At 46.8% G+C, this 14,377-nt stretch overlaps 2 protein-coding genes across 5 annotated transcripts; one reads left to right on the forward strand and one right to left on the reverse strand.

Moving 5' to 3' along the window:
* Window positions 1-1,773: 1,773 nt before the first annotated feature.
* Window positions 1,774-8,246, forward strand: gipc3 (GIPC PDZ domain containing family, member 3). 2 transcript variants are annotated; one of them, XM_057038896.1, is made up of 6 exons: window positions 1,774-2,394; window positions 4,260-4,445; window positions 4,509-4,689; window positions 6,407-6,516; window positions 6,949-7,027; window positions 7,766-8,246. In XM_057038896.1, the coding sequence occupies exons 1-6, from the start codon at window positions 2,101-2,103 to the stop codon at window positions 7,915-7,917; spliced, it is 1,002 nt and encodes a 333-aa protein (XP_056894876.1). In that variant the 5' UTR covers window positions 1,774-2,100; the 3' UTR covers window positions 7,918-8,246. The 2 variants fall into 2 exon arrangements, with proteins under 2 accessions (XP_056894876.1, XP_056894875.1); XM_057038895.1 differs by having other exon boundaries at window positions 1,779-2,394; window positions 6,946-7,027.
* Window positions 8,247-8,853: 607 nt separating this feature from the next.
* Window positions 8,854-13,992, reverse strand: tbxa2r (thromboxane A2 receptor). 3 transcript variants are annotated; one of them, XM_057038891.1, is made up of 4 exons: window positions 13,749-13,992; window positions 11,052-11,855; window positions 10,375-10,522; window positions 8,854-9,707 (listed from the first exon to the last, which is right to left on the reverse strand). In XM_057038891.1, the coding sequence occupies exons 2-4, from the start codon at window positions 11,841-11,843 to the stop codon at window positions 9,574-9,576; spliced, it is 1,074 nt and encodes a 357-aa protein (XP_056894871.1). In that variant the 5' UTR covers window positions 11,844-11,855; window positions 13,749-13,992; the 3' UTR covers window positions 8,854-9,573. The 3 variants fall into 3 exon arrangements, with proteins under 3 accessions (XP_056894871.1, XP_056894873.1, XP_056894872.1); XM_057038893.1 differs by having other exon boundaries at window positions 10,386-10,522; window positions 13,749-13,991; XM_057038892.1 differs by lacking the exon at window positions 10,375-10,522 and having other exon boundaries at window positions 13,749-13,981.
* Between the last annotated feature and the right edge of the window lie 385 nt (window positions 13,993-14,377).

The following is a 14,377-nucleotide window of genomic DNA, read 5'->3' on the forward strand; positions in this document are numbered from 1 at the left end:
TTGAGGCTCATCTTTTCAGTGGGAATATGAGCCGTGCGTAAATATCACGAGCTTCTGTGGTGGCTGTGTTCAGCGTAACGCAGCAGATTAAAAATAAAGAATTACATTCAATCCACATACGTGAACACGAAGCATTCAGAAAAGAACAGTAATTTCTATTAGTCACAGCAAATGCTTTGAAACCACAGACCTATATTTAATGGCCTTCAACATTCTTGAATGAAAATAACCCGTATTCTTCGGCGCACCGATAGGTTAAACAAGGGCGCATTTAATTTCCTTTTATGAAACCACATTTCTGTGGCTATCAGTGCTTGATTACACTATTTTCTCATGCATCATAATCACTGCAGAGTCAGGAGGAGCGACCAACTGTTATGAATTCTTCATGTTTCATGAGTGCACCGTTAGCAAAGCTAGCCAGTGTACGGTCCCTCGTCTCAGTCCCGACACTCAAAGCCTCTTTAGGCTGTCTAGAAAATCTGCAAGCAAAGCTTTTGCATCTGATTGATGCTGAAACTGCACCTGGACGGCGTGAGAAGGCTAAGAATTAGCAATTTAAAACATTAGCGTGTTTTTTCCCTCCAGGCACTCGACAAGTTGAGCTGCATAAATGCTTCCTTTTTCAGGAGTTTGACCATTTCATTGTAATATACTGTTGAGGAGGTGTTCCTGGAAGTGGGAAAGGCCGTTTTGAGCTGAAAAAGACCTCCTCTGTAATCGGAATTCTCCTTAGCTAGACGTGTGTTTTAAGATATACTGTCACATAAGTGTTGGTGGGTACGCCTTAGCTCAAGAGAGCGTTTGTTATCTACAATGGGAGGTTTCACGAGACAGAGCTGCATTATCGGCTGCAGGAGTAAAGTCTGACCTTGAGTATAGCTAACAACACCTTGGCCTATAAAAAAGGCCTTCGCTGACAGACAGAAGCAGCCTAAACCTGAAAGACTTCAACAGACGTGAGTCTTCAGCAACAAAAATTGAATAATCCTGTTGCTAATCAGTTTAACTTTAGCGTTTAGCATCTCGGGTTCTCCGCAGCAATAATAGAGGTCTGCCATCTACAAGGTACTCAGAGTGTTGGTGACCCACCGTTAGATGGTTTTTAAATGGAATTTCCACAGAATTTCCAGAGTGGGAGAGAAACAAATAGGGAGCTTTTGTGGATCGTATTGATTTTGATTTAAAAAAAAAACAAAAAACAGAAAGTGGAACAAAGTGGAAAAATAATTCATTAAAATCAATGACACTCATTGGTGGGGAGCTGAAGCGCTAAATAGTGGCCCTAAATGTGGATATTCACACTTTGGTTCCGCTCATGCATGAAAAGCCTCTGCTGATGGGTAAGAGGAGGTTTACAAGCCTCTCCTCATCACCTGTGTTTGGCACCTCACCTTTTGGCTCCAGGAGTGGGGGATTTTATTCAAAATGGCTCCATGTTGACGTTCACCTGGGGTGTTTGGGGTTTCCTGGCATCTGAAATTGGTACCAACATCCAAATGAGACACCTGTTCACCGACCTGTGAACCTCGGGGCTGCAAAGGTTGGCGGATCACCGAGGGATCAGCGAGCATCTGTCAGTGAGGTGTGCAGCGGGGAAGGGTAGAGGTAGGGTATGAGTGTGTGTGTGTGTGTTTGTGTGTGTGGAGGGGGATTGTGAACTTTAGCCAGGGGGATCGTATTACCTGCGACTTTATTAGCCGCTCTTAATGAAAATCTCACAGTTTTCTGCATTGTTTCACAAATCACAAGGACTCCTGCCTCTTTCAGGCGTGGGGCATCCTGCAGGTGTGGGGGAGATGAGGGATTATGAAGGCGGTTTCAGGTGGTGTGTATGTGCGTGCTGTGCGTGAGCTGCCAGAGGCTCAGGTAGAACACATATAATCCTCATCTCTGGGTCTCAGAGGGTGTTTGGTTTCTAGCAGCCAGTGTCTGACTGGCCTCTTCCAGCTACTGTTACCGGGCTCCTCTCATCACTAATTCATTTCTTGTCTTCACCTCAACGCTCCGGGTGCCCGCCTGGCTGACCAAGGACAGAGTTCCTCTCGTTGCAGTTGCGGTGCACCTTCGAGGCTCTCGGGAGACCTGAGCTGGAGCCTGATGCAGAACGGGCAGGCTATGAGCCCACTTAACTCCAAGGTAGCGGGGGCTGAGGTCATGGATGACCAGAAGACCCAAAACCAGAGGCAGAGTCAGGGCTGCGCCGAGCCCACGGCGCCTCCGCCACCGCCTCCTTCACCCCCGCCGACTGGGCCGCCGGACTACCCGAGGCCGAAGCTCATCTTCCACACCCAGCTGGCTCACGGGAGTCCCACGGGCCGGATCCACGGCTTCACTAACGTCAGGGAGCTGTACGGCAAGATCGCTGAAGTTTTCAACATCTCCCCCTCAGAGGTACCAAACAAACCCAGATATGGTGCGAAGGATTCATATTGGGGGGGTTAATGAATTAAAAAGGATTGAATTTCTTTCTTGATTCACAATCAGACACAGCGGCTGTAAATAGGATCCGTTCTTCTCCTTTTTCTGCCATCATGCTCTGAGGATCAGCCTCCGCTGTTGGCCAGACTTGTTCTGCTCTGGATCAATAATGGGAGCAAATAAGCAGACAGCATTATCAGTAATCACTACACGCAACGCAGTTACGGACGAACACGTATTGATCTTTGCAAAACAGCAAACAGATAACAGGCGCTGGGGTACAGTGATGCAAGCAGCCGGAACACAACTGCCTCAGAGGACACGCTGTCCATCATTTCATCATTTATTTCAGATCCTACAGACAGAATGGGCCCATAAGGCTAAAAAAGAGACTTGGGATCCGACACCTCTGTGTTAAAAATGTCCCCAGTCTGCATTTTAGTGAGACTAAACACAGAGGGTTTAAGCCCTGTTGCAAATGGCCTTCAGGTTTCACCACTCTGTCGAGCACCGTGCAGAATCAAAAGCCATCGGACGCTCACAAGACCTTGAGAAGCCTTGAGAAGTCGGCATTGACTCACTTCACAGGTCAGGGGAGAGATACCGATATCACGAGCAAAAGCCACAGGTTGGAAAAGACTCACATCAGATATGGCTGAAGAACTTATCAGCGTCTTCTTATGACTGAATGTCCTTCAGAGCAGCCTGGAGGCAGGTGGAGGTGGAGACATAGGAGGCTTCCAAAATAATTATAATAAAACCACCATTGTAGATGTTATCAGTTGAAAAGGTTTGGATGTGATTGATTGGTTTATTTTGAATGGATGGTATATTTAATCATTTCCCTCAACCCTAGAAGGATTGTTTAAGATGATGCTCCTCCAGATTTACTTAGCAACAGAAGAATAACTCTTCTTATCAGCAGTGATATGAAGTCCACCATAAACACCTTTCCTATCTGTCACCGAGCTGCAATGCAGTGATGGATACAAAGTTTTCATTTTAGCTGAGCTTGATGAATCCTTGGTAATTGATGATGGCTGCGCATTTTTAAAATTTACTTAAAAGTTTAAAAAAACAATTAATAATAAGCACTTTCAGAAAAGCACCTTGTTATTTGTGTTTTAAAATTTCAGTGAAAATAGGAGCTTCTCTCTGTGTGAAGACTCTTAGGTTAGCCTAGCATTGCCAGCGTATGAAGAACGATCTCTTTACTCTGTTACTAGTAGACACGAAACACTGGCTCTTACAAAAATGAATCAACAGAATTAGCAGGACCTTTTCCTGTTAAGTGTAGTATCTGAAAAACCCTGACCTCTAACTGGACCTTAAGACCTTGAGACCACTTGTCTGAGATTTTTAAAGGAAAGTGGTTCATGATAATGGCAGTTATGACAGCGGTGGCAAAGTTTCCTTGACCTTGGAGCTCCAGCAGCTGCAGGGAGTTGCAGTTCTGGGACGACCTTGGACCGCAGTTGTGGGCTGATCCACTTATCAAGATAAGCAATTGATTCTTCAATGAGCATGCGGGATCGTGAGTGACGTATCGAGCCTGGAACATGACAACGTCATATTCCTGACAAAGGAGGCAGCAGAATCACCGTTCGCCTCTACCGCCCTCTGCTGGTTAATCTGTTTAAAGCACACCTAAGGAATTTCAGGATTCACACTTAAATATGTTTTAAATGGAGTAACAATGTAATTAGCAAACAAAAAAATTACATTTTTTTTGCCAGAATCTATTTTGTGATTTTTTTTAATGATGTAAATTCTGACATGAGTCTAAACTGCAGTGAAGAAGACCCCATAAACTTTTATATCCCTGCTCCCGTGTTTAGATCCTGTTCTGCACGCTCAACTCTCATAAAGTGGACATGCAGAAACTGCTGGGGGGCCAGATCGGACTGGAAGACTTCATCTTCGCTCACGTCAGAGGCGAGACGAAGGAGGTGGAGGTGACGAAGACGGAGGACGCTCTGGGGCTCACCATCACAGACAACGGAGCCGGATATGCCTTCATCAAGGTGAAGGCTCCCTTACTGAGCTCCATCGAAATGTCTCCCATTATTCACTGTTTGTGTTTGCAGAGAATAAAGGAGGGCAGCACCATAGACCGCCTGAAGAGCGTGTGTGTCGGGGACCACATAGAGGCCATCAATGACCAGAGCATCGTGGGCTGTCGACACTACGAGGTGGCCAAGATGTTAAAGGAGCAGCCGAGGGGCGTTCCCTTCACTCTCCGCCTGGTGGGGCCCAAGAAAGCCTTCGGTGAGTGGAAAATATGTGCTGGCTTCAGTGCTTCGTACAAAAATAAGTAAGATTTGCAATAACAGACAGTAATGTGGTGCGATGGTGATATGGCTCCCAGCTGAGGGCTCACATTGATGCCTTGGGAGTGCAGAATAATCAGCCGCTCAGGCGCGTTGGGCAAAATCCTGTGAATTCCATCATGTAACTCAAGCGAGATGCACAATAAAGAAAGATCCTGTTTCTCTTAGCACACCCTCACAAGACTGGCACAAAAGCAGCTCGTGGTGTGCATTAGTTGAAGGACAAGGTCACACTGGAGGTCACTCTCCACTCCAAGTGTTTATAGAATTAATTTCCAGGGTGTGGCGACATAAATCTCAGCGTCATCGAAGTCGTGGGAAGTTCTTGTACCGCTGCAGTTGACTGGCAACACTCGAGAAACTCACAGACCAAAAACAAACCCGAAACGTCCCCCGGTCAGCTTGGACGTCTGTTCGTATTGCCGCGTTAAGCTTCCATAGCCTGTGATATGGAATCAAAGGTCCCATAAATTATATCTGAGGTCTCTGGGGTGTTTAGCTCAGTGTGATGGGAACGCTAACAGAGAGAGGCGGACTGAAGTCGCACAGCAGCCGCTGCCAGAGAAACTGTAAATATTTGATCCAAGCGCTCACTGTTGCTAGACAACCGTAAATTTATCGGCATGAAATATGAACGCGTGCAGGTTTTGTCGGCGGCCTGCGTCGAATTAAACAACAAACACTTATCCATCTGATTTGTGTTATATTGGACAGTTTGTTTGAATTTTCCATAACAGACCTTAAAAGAGTTGATCTCATTTTATTATTTCTGGGAAGACATTCCAGCGTTGGGTCGCGTTCCAGCGTTTTTAACACTGGTGCTCTGTGTTGGCCACTGAAACAGAGGCTCACAAGTGACCAATCAGCTGTTGTTTATTGAAATTCTATTTCCCCCACTGTCAGTATTGGTCATAAATGGGAATATGGATTGCACATGACCACAGAGATGCATGTTTGTGCGTCTTTCCCAAGAAACGCTCCATCCCACAAACGATAAGAGGGTCGATGAGTCCGCCCAAGTGCTCAAAATAGGAAGCTGACTTATCTGATTGGTGACTGCTTAGCCTGATTTCCCGCAAACAGGCTGTCAACTTCACAGTAAAACAATTGCAAAAGAGCAAAATGCACCTTTGCCACCTCATCCTCATCCTCTGGTGTCTCAGATGTGGATTTCCTGGTTCAGTATGGGACCCAAAGGAAATTCTCTTTAACAGTTTTAAGCACGTTTCTAAATGATTGTTGTCCTGAGGGCAACACTAGAGTCTAATTTTGAAATAATCCTTCTCTGGTGGCGTCTCACACATGCCATGATCAGCTTGCGTTCTTATTCCGCCGCATCAAGCTGCCGTTTTCAATTTTAATGGATGTAAATTGGATTTTTCTTAATAAGTGCAACAGCCCGCTGCATCGTCTGAATTTGATTTTGTGGGCAAAATGATTTATTACGCTAATCAGAGTCACGGTGCGCCGGAGCTGGTGGTTAGCGAGGAAGTAATCACCTCTGAGGAGAAGGTTATCTTTGTGTGCATCAATTGAGCATCTGATGAGAGATTTCATGCAAGTTTTACAGTCCTGCTAGTGCGTGCCACCAAAATGAGCCTGTCAACGTGGGCGAGACGAGCTAAACCCTGCATCTGTGTGGGCTTTGTGGTCAGACATGATCGGCATGAGAACCAGGGCGCCAAAGTCCAGCGAGGGCAAGATGGCCAACGGGAGAGAGACGCTGCGTCTTCGCTCCAAGGGCGCCGCCACGGTTCAGGAAGTGGTGAGTCCCGCTGGGGAAAAGGCCACTCGTGTGGACCCCAGTTCACGCTTTGTGTGCGAACCCGGCCCAGTCCAGACAAACAGAACTGTACTGATGGAGAGGCATATTTTTACAGCCGATAAGACGTTGTTGTGCCTGGAACACACATCAGTGATTGATTACAGGAAGCGGCCTCTGTAAACGAAGTAATTCTTATTTCCCAGATGTCAATACAGGATGTGTGTATTAGCTTGAATTTTGAACTTTTCCAACAGCTACCTATGAAAAAAGAACCCATGAGTGGCACACGCTGATAGATTAGAGGTCCAGGAATGATAGTTGTGCCCAACATAAACACAGGTCCTAAATAAAAAGTCCTGGTAGGGGACGATGTGTTGGCCGCTCTAAAGTTCCACTAACATTTGCATACTTTCCCACTGCGTCTGCCAGCAGAGCGAGTTTGAAGAGCAGGCCACCAAGAAAGTGGACGACCTGCTGGAGAGCTACATGGGCATCAGAGACCTGGAGCTGGGTAACCTCACACTTGTGCCACTCTAAAAGAGCAAGCGGCGCTCCCACAGGGGGGCTGTCCACCACGGGCTGCCTGAGGTTAACGGTGACTGAATGAGCATACGAGCCCCAGCGCGGCTAATTGCCCTTTTTTAGTCTCTGGCATTTTTGAGGAATTCCCCCCGAGACGTGGGGGCTGGCATCTGCTCCGGCCGGACTGATCCTCAGCGAAACGGAGGAAGTGATTAGAACTGTTAGAGGAGGATGACAGTGCGAGCCCTTGGCTTGTTTACTTTCTGTACTTTCATCTGCAACCCTTGCCCCCCCCCCAAAAAAAAACAAAGAACAGAATGCCTCTAGTTGAGATTACAAATTCTTTGGAGTAATTTGTCATTGTAAATGTCATAATATCAGGTTTCAAGGGAACAGCTGAGAAACCACTCCTGTATCCATTATTCCTTCGGGAATAATTCATGAAAATGTGAATCTGCTCTAATAATACACATTTGAATTCCTTGACTTCTGTTAGTTTTTGTATGATAAAAATCGAGGTCTCGTGAGATTATTGTAGACGGAAGAGAAATTTATGACTGTCTCCATTTAACACTGACTTAAAATGCATTCAGCCTTAGTGAAAATTCAAATATGTGATGTCACAATTTTACAAAAATGTGCCCTTTTACCTTGGAAAGTAAACCAAAACGTAAATGAAGTGTTACAAATATGTATGGATTCTGATCCGACTCTTTCTTCGCCCCAGCAACCACCATCGTGGAGGCAGGAAAGGACAAGAAGAATCCCCAGGACTTTGCAGAAGCTCTGGACTCGGTTCTGGGAGACTTCGCCTTCCCCGACGTCTTTCTTTACGACGTGTGGGGAGCCATCGGGGATGTCAAGAACGGGAGAATGTAAACATTTCATAGGTTACAGACGTGTGTACAGCAGCCTTTATTTTGGTCTCCCTCTCCTTCTGCTTATTTTTAATGTCGCTCATTAACCAGACAGAGGCTTTATTTACGTGTTGTAGCTTTTCATGACATCATGTTCGTTGTTTTTGGGATTTATTCACTAATGTTAAGAACTTGACTCCCCGATGTTAATTTTAAGGTCTTGCATGGCTTCTCCAGAGCATCCGTGGGATTTTACAAGTTAAGGATGTGAACTCTTTTCATCCATTAGGAAATGTAGCTGTAAAACAATCACCCACCCTTTTGGAAATAAAGGAAGTCAGATAAGCTCCAGTCAAGCTTTTTCCTCTGTTAAAAACCCAGTGAAAAAGAAACAGGAAAGGAAAAGAGAAACATCCTGGGTCACGAGTGTGCTTCTCCATCACCACTTATATATAAACTATCTCCTAGAAATATCTCCTATAAAATATCTCCTTCAGCCACCTGTAGACAGTCACTCTGGACCTCTCAAATTGTCAAAAAAGCATATATTTTTTTAGAATGTGTGTGGAAATCTGCTGAAAATAGGACGCCAGTGTTGTCTGTGTCAAATTTTCCAAAACACTTATTACTGGAAAGGAGGAACTGCGGCCGTTCCTCAATAATTTCCAAGAACAGCCTCCCAGAGCACAGAACATAATCCCTTTCCTGAAAAGGAAATCCATCAGACTCATCTGCATCCACGGCAGGTGTTTCCGGATCGACGCGGGGCGCTGAAACCACGCGTGTCACGTGTTTAAAACCATAATCATTGATCCTTTTATTTCACTTAGGTGTTATCCTCATCATTTACATGCGCTTTACCAGAAACAGAGACCATCCTTTTTGTTGGGGATTTGATCACATAGACACACATCAAACCCATATTCAGCAACGTTGGATCACCCAGATCTCGTGGTACTTTTCACGTAACAGGAATTTATTCCTTCAGACTAAATACTGTGAAGGACTCGAGCAACTCAAACCTTCATTTGACAGATACGACTGGATCAGGTATGTTTGTTTACATGCTACGACTTCCATGCAGTGGAATAAATAGTGTGTCACATGACTGATGACTGAAGGCGGAAACGTTGCTTCCAGTTTCACATGTTTCCTTTTTTCGGGCTCGTCCCCACATGCACGTTATGTGATTCCAAACAGGGCGAACTTTAACATGAACTCAGATTTGTCGTGTGGTTACAGCTTCGTTTGGTAGAGATATAAAATGAAACCAGACGAAAGGGCCGAGAACAGTTTTAAAACAGAGCATAAACAATTGAACTGCAAATAAGAGCGGACTTTTTTTTAAAAAGTATCTAAATCAGGGCTTAATTAGTCATTCAGCACCATTTTCAAGCAGGAACAAGTATTTAAATAAGTATTTAAATGCTGTTCTTTTCAGTCCTGGTGCACAAATAACAGGTCTGTCACTACTTTTCCGGGTGTGAACGCGGGTGTGTTGGTGTGATGCCGCTGAAGCCTCAGATCCAGCCTGCTGTGACAGAACTTTCAGTCCTCTGTCCATCAGTTCAGGGAGCCCCGATTTGAAGAGCTGGTAAACCTGCGGATGGTGTCACTGAAAGACGAGTACTTCGACATGATGGAGTCCCGGGACCAGTTGAAGCGAGGGTAGATTCTCTTAATGACCGCCCTGCGGAACAGGATGTACACCCATGGATCGAGGATCTGGTTCCAAGTGGCGAAGCGTATGCCGATCAGTAGCTTCACGACCTGGAACGGTTGCCTGGACAGCACTGCTTGCGCAATAAAGACCTGGTGGTGATGGAAAAAAGCAGATTTATTTATTCATTTTCTACATAACCAGAATGCGCACAGATGATCTGCTGAGGGTTGAGCTACATTTGTCATGGTCCTCTGGATGTAGAGGTTCCTGCCATCTAACGATCCCCACTGCCTAGATAGAGGTGCATAATTAGCTTTAGCATTAGCCCATTCTCAGCATTAGCCCTACAGCCTCTCATGGGGGCAAAATGTGCTATCAAGCTCCTTTAGGGATGACAAATTGTCTTCTAGTTTAAGCTGTGAGAAGTACATTGCCATTGGTGTCCACTATAGGATTACTACATACCCTATACACCTGGTCATGGTGACCGTCAAGCTCTGCTAACGATGATGCTAACGATGTTTTCAGGAATCAGCTTAGTAAAACCACATGATCAGTTGTGACAAAACAAGTGAAATACTCATCAGAGATTCAGTCATGTGTTCAAAATCAAAAATCACACCAGCATGCGAGCAGCAGTAACAGAAAGGGAGCATTCCAGCGGGACTATGAAGCGTGACGCCAATGCAAATATTTGCATCGTACGATGTACCCGATGTACATCGGCGGCAACAGCGTGCTGACAGCGCAGACACATGTGGGCAGCACAGTGGGGAAAAGCCACGTTGTGGTTACAACTTTGAGGTTCGGATTTACATTTTACTCGCCTCAGTCGGGACACCTGACACATGATGTAAATCCAGGGGTCAAATATCTGATTGCAGGAGGCCATTCTTACGTAGAACAAAACTTTTTTCCCGTGTGCAGCATCTGTGGGCACCCCACTCATCATCAGAATATATATCTGTGCAGAAAGATGTGTTTGGTCAGCTCTGAGCGTGCGCGTGTGTGTGCGTGTGTGTGTGTGTGTGTGTGTGATGTCAAAGCAACACGGAGCCTTTTACACTTGGAAGCTTCTGTGGGAGCAGGAGATGTTATCTGTGACTATTAAAGGCTCTAAATTCCCTAAAGCTGTAACGAGGCCTGGAAGGCTTTTTTCCTGATCCACTTCAAGTGGAGATGCCACGTTGCTGAGGATAAATGAAGCATGGTTGAAAGAAAATGAGCTTAAGACTCTGTCTCATGTTCTGCCGTTGGCATTTGATTCAGTCACATTCAGCCGTCAGAAAACTCGAAAAAGTTGTTTGAAGTTGCCTGGAAGGAGGATTTTTCTCTTCTCAAAAACAAAGCAATTAAGCTAAATAGTGTATTTTTGATTTCCCAAACTGCACCTTTGGCTTACCAAACACACCGGGTATGCTGCTGATAACTCATCTGTTTAATCTTCAGAAAACCCCAAACCCGTCTCACTTGCACTGACCCGGCTAACTCACCAGCAGAGGGCACCAGCAGATAGACGCGATGACCATGATGAGGAGGAGCTGGACCATCATTTCGATCTCGTGATCTCTGCGACGCTGCGTCCTGTCCTGCTTGCAGCACAACTTGATCAAAGTGACGAAGCTCACCGTGTTTAGCAGAAACGACACGCCGATGGACAAGAGCCCCGTCAGGGAGAAGAGCAGGGAGAAGACCTGGTCGCTCCCCTCGAAGCTAACGTTGAAGAAACACCAGGAGCCCGGGAACTGGATGTGGTAGCTTCCCAAGCCCATGACAGGCAGCAGAGCGATGAGGCCGGCGAGCAACCACACCGTCAGCACCATGGAGACGGTCCGACTCTTGGGCATGGCGGTGAAGCGCGCAAACGGGCGATTGATGCCGATGAAACGCTCCACGGCCATGGTGGCGCCGAGCAGCAGCGGGCAAAGGCCATAAAACACCATGGACATCCCCATGAAGTTGCAGAAGTGGCAGTGTGGGTCCAAGCTGCGCCAGTTGAAGCCCGTCAGATGGAAGGAAATCACGATGGACCCCGTGACCAGGAGACCGGAAAAGTCCGTGACCACCAGGCCACCCAAGAAAATCAGGAAAGAGGATCGGGATCGGTTGTGGGTCCGGTGGAAGGACTTGACCAGAACTATGAAAGCAACGAAGTTGGAGATGAGGCCCAGAGCGCTGAAGATGGCCGAAAAGTAAACCGAGGAGATGGCGCTCTGTCGTTTGAAGGGGGGGCTGTTGATGGAGTAGCAGAACGGGGTGTCATTGGCGGGGGTAGAGGCGTTCATGGCTCCCAAACCCTGAAGATGAGAAGAGGGGAAATAAGTTCTGGGGGGTTCTGTGTCGTTACAGCTGCGAGAAATCTAAGAAAAAACAAGCTAGCTGTTGGTTAGTTGTTGAAAATGGGCACAAAACCTATCACCTGCGTAAACTGCCGTTGACGCTGAGCACACGTCACGCACACTTATATCAGCACGCCACAGCCAGACCGACACAAACAGAAATAGACAGAGGAGGCGTCGAGCGCTGCATTTCCTGCCAGGAAACGACAGCCACACAAGCTAATGAGAGCAGTCTGTTCCTTAACAGACAGCTGGCGTTACTGTAACACCAGGGAAACGGAGGGGGAGAAAATCCCTCCTGTGATTTCCGATCCTGTCCCACCTTTTCAGTGGAGGACAGAACTGCACACCCGGATGGGCCTGTTTCCACCTGTTCAGGGTGAATCCCTGAAATGGTTTTTTATTGTGAAATGCAAATTGAGTGCAAAAATGAAGGGTTGAAATGGAAATTTAGGAAGGGTGTGGTGGAGACTGGGAGAGCAGATGAAGTCCATTTGGTTCCTCATTCATTTACAAGGAAACAAAGGTTGAAAGAAGACCAGCGTCAAACGACTGAGGGGGGGACATCCTCAGTCATTCAACTTCTTGCGCCAGCCGGGACACCTGCTGTGAAGGCACCAAACTCCTGAGGTGCATACAGCGCGCACCTCCTGTGTTGGCGTCCTGTGTCCTGTGCAGACGTCCGCGCCTCAGAGGCGGGTCTTCAACTATATAAGATCAGAACTGTGTACATTAAGTAGAGATCTCTCCGCATGCTTCCGTGTGTGTATCCTGACCGACCGACTGGATTAAAACCATCTCCTACGCAGTAACTTAGATTCATTGTTTACTTCTCAAAAAATTCCACGACAAACTCTCCTCGCCATATCGCCTCTGAGCGCCTGTCCCAATTATCCAAATGTCAATTTTAACAATAAAAAATGGAAAACGAAAGCTTCCCATCTGGATTATTGTGCGACTGATTGATTGAAACTTGCACTTGAGGCCAATTACAGCTTTTTCTGGTCCTTCCACCCTGCAGAGGAACCCGGGATGAGGTAGACGGGGGCTCGGCGCCGGCTTGTTTGTGACCTGTACAACCACTTTGCAGCACCATTAGTCCCTGCCGCTGTAAAAATCAATACTGCTCATTTGGAATTGCTTTTCTGCCCCCCCAAATGGATTTCTCCTCTCCGTATAAACAAGTTGACCTGACGAAAAACCGCTTCAGCTGCGGTTCAAACAACAATTAAAGCAGGGTTGGGGATGGCGATGGGCCGGGAACACACCCTGGACCGGGCACCAGTCATCACACACTCACACCGAGGAGCAACTCGGAGTTTCCAGTCAACAAATGCACCTGTTTTTTGGACCCTGGGAGGAAAGTGGAGAAAATTCTCCCCACAGGTGAACGACATGTCACCTTTCTGAGGTCCTCCGATAACTTGAGCCTGCAAAAATTCTCTCATTGCTGTTTTTGTGAGTTGCTATCGCGAGTCCTTCTTGTTGTCGACCATATTAAAGCAGTTGTTCGTGTGTGGGAACGACCGCCGGGGTTGGAAAACGACTGGAACGTCGGCTGATTGTCATCGGAGCGGTGAGTGATGGGATCAATGAGAGCGATGCCTTTACGCCTCACGGTCACCACGCCACAGTGAGAGGTGGGTGATTCAGATCCAATAATCAAGAACAGAGGTTTCACTCTTTTTGGGATGGGGGTGGATGATTTGCTCAAGTCTCTGCCATTTTCCCTTAAATGGCCATTTAGAGTCACTTAAAAAGATCGCATGCATGAAGTTAATCCTCTGCTTCAAAGGCAACACGATAAAAGCACAAATTTGCTCCTTAGTTGAAGGAATAACTTGGACTTACCGGCTGGTACAATCCCAGATCTTCTCCCTGCGTGCGCGGGACCGCTCACACCAGTGACGTTCACCAGGAGATGCAGCGGAGGTGCAGCATGAATGCAACAACTGCTGGTTAGAAGGAGGCGAAGGCTCCTGCTCTGTGTGCAACAGCTCTGATACTCATCTGTCCCCTCCAGGACCTCTTCCTTTGGCTCCAAACTCCCCCACCCTGGAACACAGAAGGGGGAGGACCCGACGCGTCGCGCAGTGGTTCAGCGAGAAGAATGAACAACACAGGAAGAGTCGCGAGCCTTGAAGCGGCTTCATTTCAGAACATTAAAGGGCTGTGAAAGCTCTCACCTGCAGGGAGGCGTCAACCAGGCGCTTCCTCGCCACCTTCCCTTCATCAGATAAACACGAGCAGCAATAATAACAGTTTAAACTTGGTCGGCTGATCAAAATGTATTATGGGGCATCTGAGGACACTCTTCTGGACCAAGTGGGAACGGCCAGATGGGCAAAGTGCAGATGTTGCTCAGTTTTATTTCATGATCAAGAGCCATGAGCTCGCTTTGAAAGGGTTTATATAACCGAGTAGTCATGCGTAGGGTAGATGTGGCCGCGCATTTCTACCCTCCAAAGATCTATTTTCTC

The sequence above is a fragment of the Takifugu flavidus genome, chromosome 7 (genome assembly GCF_003711565.1).
Source record: "Takifugu flavidus isolate HTHZ2018 chromosome 7, ASM371156v2, whole genome shotgun sequence".
Taxonomy (NCBI): Eukaryota; Metazoa; Chordata; class Actinopteri; order Tetraodontiformes; family Tetraodontidae; genus Takifugu; species Takifugu flavidus.

Excerpts from the sequence above, each read along its gene's own strand:
- gipc3 (XM_057038895.1), top strand. The coding sequence starts at position 2,101 with ATGCAGAACGGGCAGGCTATGAGCCCACTTAACTCCAAGGTAGCGGGG. Across the intron at positions 4,690-6,406 it reads GGGGCCCAAGAAAGCCTTCG|ACATGATCGGCATGAGAACC; the intron begins GTGAGTGGAAAA and ends CTTTGTGGTCAG. Across the intron at positions 7,028-7,765 it reads CATCAGAGACCTGGAGCTGG|CAACCACCATCGTGGAGGCA; the intron begins GTAACCTCACAC and ends TCTTCGCCCCAG.
- tbxa2r (XM_057038891.1), bottom strand. The coding sequence starts at position 11,843 with ATGAACGCCTCTACCCCCGCCAATGACACCCCGTTCTGCTACTCCATC. Across the intron at positions 10,523-11,051 it reads TCTGCTGGTGCCCTCTGCTG|ATATATATTCTGATGATGAG; the intron begins GTGAGTTAGCCG and ends CTTTCTGCACAG. Across the intron at positions 9,708-10,374 it reads CCGACTGAGGCGAGTAAAAT|GTCTTTATTGCGCAAGCAGT; the intron begins GTAAATCCGAAC and ends CATCACCACCAG.